This window comes from Leopardus geoffroyi, chromosome C3 (assembly GCF_018350155.1).
Source record: "Leopardus geoffroyi isolate Oge1 chromosome C3, O.geoffroyi_Oge1_pat1.0, whole genome shotgun sequence".
NCBI lineage: Eukaryota > Metazoa > Chordata > Mammalia > Carnivora > Felidae > Leopardus > Leopardus geoffroyi.
Genome location: NC_059338.1, coordinates 53432862 through 53443952, shown reverse-complemented (window position 1 = coordinate 53443952; position 11091 = coordinate 53432862). Strand labels below are relative to the sequence as shown.

At 47.5% G+C, this 11091-nt stretch overlaps 1 protein-coding gene across 1 annotated transcript; it reads right to left on the bottom strand.

Annotated features, from left to right (window-relative positions):
• Positions 1–139: 139 nt before the first annotated feature.
• On the bottom strand, positions 140–10534 carry SERPINC1 (serpin family C member 1). Its single transcript, XM_045452869.1, has 7 exons — positions 10388–10534; positions 8075–8441; positions 7583–7798; positions 6619–6756; positions 4484–4874; positions 3140–3204; positions 140–393 (listed from the first exon to the last, which is right to left on the bottom strand). The coding sequence occupies exons 1-7, from the start codon at positions 10426–10428 to the stop codon at positions 217–219; spliced, it is 1395 nt and encodes a 464-aa protein (XP_045308825.1). The 5' UTR covers positions 10429–10534; the 3' UTR covers positions 140–216.
• Between the last annotated feature and the right edge of the window lie 557 nt (positions 10535–11091).

The following is an 11091-nucleotide window of genomic DNA, read 5'->3' as shown; positions in this document are numbered from 1 at the left end:
CATATTTCCCTCCTTCACTTTCTTGACCCAGATGTGCTCACTGGTAGAGAACAACCGAAAGCACTCACTTTCCCACACGCCCAAAAGAATATCCACTTCTCCTTTCCTTGTCTTCATTTCAGGTGGCAGAGTCCATTCATAATCGGGAGGAGTTGTATTTATTTTTTGCTTCTATCACAAACCAAAACAGGAAGAGGTGCAAAAAGTAAGATCACTTTAGTTAACACAAGGGTTGGCTACTCTGCCCATGAAGATAATGGTGTTCAGAGCAACTTCCCTTATAAGAACCAGGAAGGGCCTGTTGGCCTTGAAGGTCACCCTGTTGGGGTTCAGCGAACGGCCTGCGATCCCAATGGCAGTACTTGCCGCTGCTTCGCTGCCTTCCTCATTTACCTGCAGGCCACGTAGGAAACAAAACCTCTCCATTAGCTACAGTTCATCACAGGCAGGTCAGTCATCCACAGACACATCAGTTCCTCAAAATGCTATTTGTTTTCCAGTGAAAAGTACACTCGGGTCAGGTTGTGTTCCCACCAGAACCCTACTTTTACTCATTCTTTCATCCAATGCACATTGATGTAATAAGCACTTGTGTTCCTCCAAGCCTTGAGCTGTATGCTACGGGCAAGGGTTCCACTCAGAGAACTCCTGGACCAGGAATGTGGATGCCCGCAAGGTTGGCCCATTTCTGGCTGATGAGAGGGATGTTTTTTGGAGTAACAGTCTGACACACTGGTATTCTGACTTGCTAATCAGAATTACCAGAGAGATACTTTCAGAAAATTCTGCTTGGTGACCCAGGATCTCACCAAAACTCTGTCCCTGCTCTTAATGAAAGCACGTCAGATCCCTGAGCTTTGTGGAGCTGGTGGAAGATAGTCTCTCCCTGTCACTCTTCTTCCCTACTTCCTTCCATCTTCCTGTGCTATTTCATGATCATTCTAGGACTAGATTTATGAGCAGACTGGAGCTTTTGCAACACCAGGATCTTCTTACTCAAATCACAGACTGGTTTCTAATGGCTTCCCAGGAGATCTCCAATCGGTTGGGGTCCTGTATATTGGCTTCCCAAGGTTTTCAAGGAAAGCAACTTCATTCCAAGAGCTACAGAGGAACCTGGTACCGTTGTTTAGTGGGCTATGGAGGATAAAATGAACGCAGACCTCTGCTTCTTCCTACTGGTAACTCCGAGCCCTCAAGGGTGTCTGACTCGACCTCTTCTCTTTAGGGTCCTTAGAAGAGGATTTTCAATCATAGTTAAAATACTGAGGATAGCTTCCCTTGCGGTCTTCCTAAGTGCTCTTCCCTTCATAATCCATATGGAAGAGGGTGTCCATACTGTCATTTGTGCTTCCAAAACCATGAGTCCGGTACTCGCGTAAAATCCCCACTTCTGATCTCAATACATTTAAGATATAGCCCTCGGCTCTTGCTATTGTCCTGTATTCACTGACATCTATTGTCCCATGGATTATGTCCCCACATTGCAGATTTTGGCACGTAGCTCATAGCCTTTCTGTCCACCCTAACTCCTGCTAGCATTTGACGCAGTTAAAATCCCTTGGTAGGAGGCCCGTTCAACACCCTAACTTCCCACTTTTCATCCCTCAGCCTCAATGAGCATTGCCTTCACTCTAGTTAAGCAAACCGGCCCCATGGCCACACCTTGAACTTGCCATCTCTCAGAATTACCTGTGAAATCACAATAATGACACTATCCTCTCAGACTTAACCTTCTGTTTTTCAAGCTATTGCATTTCCTCTTAATACAATTAATCTGACTTCCTTCTGTTCTTTGATCTCTCCACTTTCCGTCTAACTACACTTTCCCACTGAGCTTGGACTCTGCAACTGTATTTACTAGTATCAGGCTCTGAAACCTTTCTCTTTGACTATACCCTTCTTTCTTTGTGATTTCCTCAATCCTGTGACCTTCTCTAATTGGCCATCTCATTTGCCTCTTAGCCTGGTTCCCACAAAGGACAGTGATTCCCAAACTTAGTTGTGGATTAAAATCTCTTGAGGACCTTTGTAAATATGCTGATTCTCGGGCCCTATCCTAGATTCTCCAAGAGTCAAGCTCCCCACTTAACTAATGCTATTGATCCATAGTTCGGTATTTGAGAACCAGAATTTCTAAAGGCTTTACATAGCTATTCCTCTAGTAAAGAGTTCCATGGGCACCTGACTTGGGGAAACACTAGGTTCAGCAGTATATTTTTTTAAGTTTTTATTCCAATTCCAGCTATTTAACACACAGTGTTATATTAGTTTCAAGCATACAATATAGTGATTCAACAACTCCACACATCACCTGGTGCTCCTCATGACAAGTGCCGTCCTTAATCCCCATCACCTGTTTCACCCATTCCCCCACCCACCTCCCTTCTGGTAGGTTAAGCAGTACTGAAGCATTTTTTTCACCATGGAACTCCTTAGATGCCAAAATGCCAGCATGCATTAATTTCCCAAGAAGAGGATATGCATTTATTTGACCACCTAACTTCGTGTTTTGCCAGGTAGTCTAGAGCTCTAGTTTTCTGGAACACACTCTAGGATATGGCCCATACTCATCAGCTCCTCATTACCCTCCGTTTGCTCTTCACTGATTACGATTAGGCATGTGCCCCCACTGTTCTGTCTAAATTCCTCGGGGAATGGTAACCTGTCGTCACTCTTCAATCTTGTTACTAGATAACTTTCTGTTTTCTTAAAGCTCCTCCCTGGGTTTCCACGAGCCCAGACTCTCCTGGTTCTCCTCCTCTGAACTCAGTAGCCTCTGTTGGCTTCTCTTCCTGTGTCACCCTCCCCTAAATGTGTGTGTTCCTGTTTGACCTGCTTCAGAAGTAGCAGGAGGGAGTGTGGAACAATTGGACCATGAGGGCTTCAAGGGAGGGCTGTATTGTGGAGGCCTCATGGATAGGGGGGGCTACAGATTTGGGGTTTGAAGGACCCTGGAAACATGCCTTTTTCTACAGTCGTGTTCTGCTGTTCGTGCATCTGCTGTCAGACCAGAAGGCCAAGTGGTGTAAGAACTCCAAAGTTACAAATCGCACGACTTATCAATGTACTAAAAAATAAAGCAGCATGGGAATAAAGAAACAGCATAAGAAGAGAGAGCAAAGGGAGGTATACTCACCTCAAGAAAGGCCTTATGGAATGCATCTGAGACGTAGAGGTCACTCCGGCCTTCTGCAACAATACCTAGAAGGAAGACCAGAGAATGTTCTACGAAAAGGGGGAAGGTTGGTTTCAACACACAGAAATTCAGTTTGAATAAGAGGTCCTTTGGTTTGCTTTTTTTTTTTAATAGAAATCCTGAACCGTCACCTAATGATACTCCCTAAACAAATACATATTAATAAAAAGTACTTTGGGCTTGTTCAGCCCGACTCCTGTGAATTTAATCTTATGCTTCAGCTTTTGGAAGGTAGCAGGGGACTCTGTTCTTAAAGAAAAACTCACTCCACCTAGTAGGAATGTCTTTCTTTCCACTCTGGCAATGTTTTTTTTTTTTTTTTTTTTTTTTCCAACGTTTATTTATTTTTGGGACAGAGAGAGACAGAGCATGAACGGGGGAGGGGCAGAGAGAGAGGGAGACACAGAATCGGAAACAGGCTCCAGGCTCTGAGCCATCAGCCCAGAGCCCGACGCGGGGCTCGAACTCACGGACCGCGAGATCGTGACCTGGCTGAAGTCGGACGCTTAACCGACTGCGCCACCCAGGCGCCCCTCTGGCAATGTTTTCAAGAGGCAAGTTGGTCAGATCTAGTTTGAAATTTTTTCCAAGTTTTACTTATTTAAATAATTTCTGTACCCAACATGGGCTCACACAACCCCAAGATCAAGAGTTACATGCTTTTCAGACTGAGCCAGCCAGGTGCCCCTGGTTAGACCTCATTTAAAGACAGCCCCTTAAAGGCAAACCCAATTACCTGACATTGTTAACCTCTTTTCTAAAAAGATATTTTAAACCATATTTTTAAAGAATGGTGAATTGGAGGAACCAAAACAACAGAACACTGTTACTGAAGTCTCACAGCTAGAGAAGTCTGGCCACATCTGTTGTCCAAGTGACCTCAAGGAAAACTCATGAGCCCTTTGGAATATCAGGTGAAGGGCTCTTAATGCCTATTTGCTGGGCCCAAGATGTCCCCAGCTCTGAATCGGATCTTTGCTTTGAATTCCGGTGTCTTTTCAAGTTCTTTACCACCTGGCCAATCCCCCGTATCAGTCACAGACTCAAAGGATTCCTGTGTCAGCTGGGCCCATGGAGAGCCAAGTGCAAACTCCGCGGTCTACAGAAGAGGAAGCAGACCTTGGGAAGGAAGGGGGCTCCCTGAGTTAGCAGTGGAACTGGGATGAGAGTCCAGGTGTCCTCACCCATTGCTCTTTTCTGCTCTTTCCCCAGTTCTTTCACCTTGGCCCAGACCGCCTTGGGGGAGGGGAGCAGAGGGAAGAGGAACGTCCTTCCTGGGCTCACCTGGGAGCTTGGACTTCTCAGGGTTGAACAGGTCCACGAGGCCCATGTCTTGCAGCTGCTCCTTCACGCTGAAGCTGTCCTCGATGCGGAAGCGGGGCATGTGGACCACCAGCAGGGTCTCCGCTGTCTCATCCAGCCATTCCTGCAGCACCTCCGGGGTGAGCTCCTGCTCCACCTTGGCCAGGCTCTTCTCGGGCTTGGGCAGGATGAGCACCATGGTGATGTCATCGCCCTTGAAGGGCAGCTCCAGCACCTGGGTGCCTTCTGCCACTCGCCGGTAGTGGAACTTGCCTTCCTGGTACATCATGGACGCCGAACACGACTCCCCATCAGCCTTGTAGAACAGTTCCTTCCTTGTGTTCTCGGGGCTGAACTTCGACTTCCACAGGCCCTGGGAGGAGACACCAGGCGGGAGAGAGTCACAAAGCAGGAAGACCAAAGACATCCGTAGGAGAATATTGACATGGGAAATTGTCACATTATTTTCTCCTGCAAATATGTTAGCAGAATTATTAGGAGAAAATACTAGAGGGATATGCATGAAAAGGTTAACAATGACTATGTCGGAATGATGGAATTATGAGTGTTTTTTTCTGTAAACTTTTCTGTATTTCCCAGATTTTCTGCAGTGGCTCTTCCTTTGCTTTTATAACTAGAAAAATAAAAACTAAAACCAAGAACAACTTACTGGCCTCTCCACAAGCATCTTTTTGAGTTTAAATCTTATTGCCTTTTGCTTTCTGCCTCCCAGCAGCCTCTTTCTCAAAGGCCATCCTCCAAAATGCTAGACTCCACCCCTGATAAATAAAGGCCAAACGCAGATAATAACCTGGTGGGTTTGGGGGTGGGGTGGGGGATAGCATTCAGGAACCCTGCCAGGCAGAGGGTGAGTCCTGGCTAACTTCCTACTCAAAGAGGGAGGGTCCCTGGGATTCAAGACACCCCTCTGAAATTTCTGAGCTGTGATTATCATTCTTTGTCATTTTCTGGCTCATTGATTTGGGGACATGTCATTTAACTCTTTGAGTGGTGGGTCCTCATTTGTAAAGTTAGGAGCTGGCGCGATTGCTCATATCTGCAGGATGCTTACTGTGTGCCAGTGTTTTACATGCATTCGCTTGTTCAGTCCCCTCAGTAACCCTGTGAGGTAGGTGTATCATTATTACCATTTTATAGACGCAGTAGTCAAGGCATAGGATGGTCTCAGGTAACTCAACTGAGTTCACACAGCAGAAATGGAAGAGCCAGGATTTAAACTAAGTAATCTGAGAGGCCCAAGGTCTCATTTATGATCTTGTGAGAATAAAGAGGGCTAATAAATAGCAAAGTGTTCTGTAAACTGTAGAGGGCAGTACACATTGTGTAAATACAACCTACTCCACTCTTGGGGAGAGGGAGGCCCCAAGAGACAAAGTGGTTGGCAACAGCAGTGACCGACTAACCTCCTGGGCCCTGTGCGGGGGTAAGAATGCACATGGAGCACAGCCCAGGATGGGCAAATGTGCCACAAATCCGCCTGTCTGAAACTTGTGGCCCTCCCAAGTACCAGTGATCTGTTTATTCCCTCATTCCCCTTTCTAAATATATGAAGTCGAAACAGTCTTTAGAACTCTTGGTTCTCTGAGAAAGATAAAAGCATCTGCACGAACAAATCACAGGGCCTCTGCAAAGTTTGAGGTGAGCCTAGAGATTCTGAAGCTTCAGGCAAGGGGAACTTTGAGTCACTCTGGAAGGTGCTCCAGATGATGGAGAAAATCTCAGCCCTGAGGACTGTCAATAGAGTCTGTCATGTTGTTCCAGATTTCAAAATAGAGTTCAATGGATAGCAAAAAAATGGTCACATGGATATGAGAGTTCATCACCATGCATGCTTTGCAGCTGGACCAGCTAAGTTTGTGAGTGTGTGCATGGCTTCCTTGGGTCTGGAGACACTACCAGACACTCCCGGACTTCAGACCAGCAGCCACGGCCTTAGACGTGGTTCTAGACTGTCGGTAAATCTGTATTTCTTCCCAGGCCACGCGTCGACCATTTCTCAGAGAAGATCTACCTAATGCCCCGTGGTGTGAAAGAAAGTGAGCTGGAGGACAAGAGCAAGTTCTTTGGGCCTGTCTGTTCAGGGCCACTTTAAGTACCTTGAAGTAAATGGTGTTGACCAGCACCAGTACAGTGAGCTCGTCGATGGCTTCTGGGGGAACGACATCAGTGATACGCCCTTCGGTCTTATTGGATACCCATTTGTTGATGGTCATTCTGGACTGCTCTGGATTTTCCTGAGGAGGATAGGAAACAAACCTACTCACCCGTTTCAGTGGGCTTCTCCACTTCCCCACACAGCAGTTTATTTTATTCATCAGCCCTCTGCCCTTTCCCACCGTTTGGCCAAGCGATCACTCTAACTCAGGTTGGGGAGACTCACATGTCTAGTGTAATGCCAGGAATCTTCCACATGGTTAGTAAATATTAACAGAAGAAAGAGAAAGAAAGAGAAACAGGAATAAAGGAACAGAAAAGAAGAAAATAGTGTGGGAAAAAGAAAACAAAATGTTATTTTCTCTGATATGCTCTGTGGGAAACTAATGAGTCATGCAGGGATGAGGGGCAAAGAGGATGCCCATGTGGTCCAAAAAAAAAAAAAAAAATTGAGAGATGCTGATTGAATAGAACCAATGATTTCTTTGTTGCAGGGCTTCTCGGAAGACCTAATAGGCATTTCATGAATCTCCAAGAGGAGAATACAACACGCACCATACACCAATTTTATTTGACCATGGTAACTTTCAAAAATTAAATAAGGAGCCTTGTAGGACTGGCATCTCCAGAATACTTTTTGGTCCTGGTGGACAAAATGAAGAATTTATTATTTATACCACTTTCTCAGAGCAACTACTGCAATCTAAGCCATAGATACCACTGATTTCTCAGGTTTCAAGCAAGAGATATATTCCAGAGGTTCTGACTTTCGGTCGTTCCCCATCCCCCAGCCTGCCTTCAACTAGCAGAGCTGTGTTACTTTGGATCCTGGATCCTGCTTCCCTGTCCTCTCAAGCTGAGTGGAGAGAAAGAACTCTGAGGTCAGGGATGACATCTGCAACTCACCTTGAAGTCCAGGGGCTGGAGCTTGGCCCCATATACCACTTCACTGATGTCCTGATAGGTCTCGTTGAAGGTAAGGGATTTGTCTCCAAAAAGGCGGTTGGCTGATACTAGCTCAGAGGATTTGTTGGCTTTTCGATAGAGTCGGCAGTTCAGTTTGGCGAAGAAAAAGTGCACCTGATCAGATGTTTTCTCGGAGATGGTATCAAACTTAAAAACCTGTAGAAACCAAAAGAAAACGGTGGAGAAGCCTGGCTAACATGGTGGTGAACACAACACTGGTTAGCCCCCTATCTACAGCCACCTCAGTTGTGAGCTCCTTCGAATACAGCGCCTGGAACGGCCCCTGTTTTCTAAATGAGTATGTGGATAAAAGGAGAACAAAGGGGAGGGAGGAGGAAGGGTAAAGACACAAAGAGGGTCTCTAACGGGCTCCAGACCAATACGTGTTTTCTTGCGTGTCCGGTAATGAGGCAGAAAGACTTCGGATTGTACCTCCATCAGCTGCTTGAGGGTATTGTCACAGGCACCCAGCTTGGTCATAGCAAAAGCTGTGGAGATACTCAGAGGCGATAGGAAGATGTTGTCATTGTCATTCTTGGAGTTGGCCAGGTGCTGATAGAAGGCAGTGGCGAAGCGGGAATTGGCCTTGGACAGTTCCCAAACCCGCCGGTTGGTGGCCTCGGGGATCTTCTGCTCTGAGCCCTCATCCTCAATTGCCTTCTTCTCTGGGGAACGGTAGATGCACATGGGATTCACAGGAATGTCCCGAGGCTTGGCTGTGCAGATGTCCTCCACGGGGCTCCAGTGACAGGTCACGCAGCCCCAGAGGCCAATGAGCAAGGAGAGAAGACATATCCTCCTATAGGGAGACAGAAAGCTGAGTTAAGCTAGGCTGGGAGAACTATCCCCACTGCCCATCACAGACTGGCCCCAGTGAAGCACGGGATTCCAGCCCACCTGGCCAGGAGGAGGGCCAAAACCTTTGCAAAGTACAAGGGCCCAGGACAAACCCGGTCCTGGACTCCTTGCAAGAGGATAGTTCTACTCGCCTGGACATAGTCATGCTGAAATTAAAATCAACTATTGAAGCGACTGATGGTTATAAAGTACCGTGTGCCCAAGGCTGGGAGAAATAAAGAATGCAAAGCTTCCATTGGTGAGATGGGGCACGCACATGTGACAGGCAGGGGACTTCAGTGTCCAGTGAAGTCTTAGGGTGGCGGGAGGAGCCATTGGCAGAAGCTGTTTAGGAAAGGCCTCAGAAATGGCTTGAATGTTACCTGGATGTTGAGAGATTGGAAGGATCTTGACTGATGCAGCAGAGATTTCAGTCATACAACGGGGTGAGAGGGAATGAACAGGGCAAAGCACCATCTGTGTGCTGGAGCCTCCCCAGGCCTCTAGCTCCAGCCCTAACCTCCCAAGGAGCTCCAGACCGATCGGTTGCTGGACAATTCCTCCCGGACGGCCCAAAGATTCCTTAGTGAAAAACGACCAAAGTGCACTTGCAACTTTCACCCGCCCACCTGCTTCTCCTTCTACATCCTCCAAAGCAACAAATGGGCCCCTCGTGCATGCTGACATCCAACCCAGAAAGCTGGCAGGCTCTCTGGATTCCTCCCTCGAAAACCCTCTTTAGTCAGAACCTGGATTCCATTAATTCTGTTCCCTGGCTCTCTCACTGCCTTAGTTCAGGCCCTCATCATTTCTCCGCCTGGAAATTTTCATAGTTGCCAACAGTGGTTCACTAAAAGCAAATGAAATTAATCTTAACTTAAAAACAAAAAAAGTGAGATCACGAGACTGGCAAACTAGGAAAATTGGAACACTCGGTTAAGCAAACCAAGGCATAAACTCTTGTAATATTTTTGTAGAAAGACCAGGGGCTTCCTCTGGTTGACTTGGGAGTCCGTGTGGGTACTGAGCCTTCCCCCGGCAGAAAAAGACAGGCACACAGTGCTGAGAGGACTCCCTGAGGTGGCCTGCTGGCAAGTGTTGGGCTGCGGAAGCTGGGGACCACCGACGGGGACTTGGCTTCTTTCGTGAGACGAGGCAAACTCTGTGGCCCTTTAAGAATCGAGGCACGGAGTGGGAGAGAAGATGGGAGCCGCTCAGGGTGATTTAGGAGGCGGGGTGAAGAAGCAGAGACAGAGACCCCTGCCATGCATCTCCCTGTCTTGCTCGCCTTTTGTTTCCTGTTTGGTCCCTCAGCCACGTTTGGAAATACAAGTGGAGGCTGAGGGGGATCTGGGAGCTTTGTTCGTGGGGGAAAGAATCACCAATACGGTGTGCCCCGGCCTCACTTCCAGCCCCCCAGAACAACCCGGGTCAGAAGGGGAATGTGTGTGATATCTAGGGAGGAGGGGACCTCGCCGTGAGGCAAGGGGACAGAGCTGCTATCCTTCAGCCAAAGGTCAGTGAGATCTTGGAGTGGGGGGGGAGGCAACCAAGCTGGAGGAGAAGGAAAAAAGGAGTTAGGAGGTCCTCACAGGTTAAATAGGTTGAATTTGCCCTCTTTTCAGCTGTCTGGCGGGCCTGGGAATTTCCCCCGGCTGCTGTGAGGGCTGGCGCTGCCACAGCTGTGACACAGGGAAGACATGCCCGGTTTCTTGAGCTAAGAGCCCAAGGTGTGGCTTACCCCAAGAGGGAGTGGGAGGGAGGGCACTTGGCATGACGTCTTCCAAACACATCGTTTTTTGTAACTACCCAGGGAGAGGGCCTGGTTTTCTCAAAGGTGTCGAGGCCACCCTTCAAAAGTAGAAAACCCAATGAGGGCATGCGAAAGAGAAAACTCGCCTCTCTTACCTTTTTCCAGCAGCTACAGTTCCTATCTCATTGGAAAACATGGTTGCTAATCTTCCACGGGGCCGGGTGAGTGGAGATAGTGTGTTCTGAGGCAATCCCTCTGAAAACTGGTTCTTTCCTCTAAATCTGACTGAGGTTCCAGAAGCTCGGGTGGGGGAGGGAACTGGTGACGAGGGGAAAACCGAGGTCAAAGGCTGATGACCAGCTTCGAGGGTTAAGCAAAGTGTACAGGCCCGTGTTGTTTAATTAGTAGAGAAGTTTTAAAGTTCAGTCAGGTCGAGGGAAGGCAAGGCCCACCTTTCTTACCCATACTCCTTCACTCTCTTCTTTATCTTTGCAGAAAAGGAAAAGGAGGAATGTTCACAAATTCAAACTTGGTCAGAAAATGCCTGAGGAGAAGTTTGTTTTCAGGAATTTCTTTTCCCCCTGGTTATCGAAACGAGGAGACAGAAAATAGGTGAATATAACTAGTCAAATCGAATGTCCAGAAACTTCTAGCTTTCCACCTGCTCAGTGTAATATGCTCTCTTTCACAGCTCTCTTTCAGGAGAAAGAGTCCATAATATCTAGTCAGAGGGGAGCGTGTTCTGAAACAAGTACTGCCTTCAGGATTCTAAGAGCCAACATGTCCGTGACGCAGACGAGGACTCACAAGGGAGTAATTGATCCCACTGGGGGATCAGGAGACAAAGTATGAGGCAGGT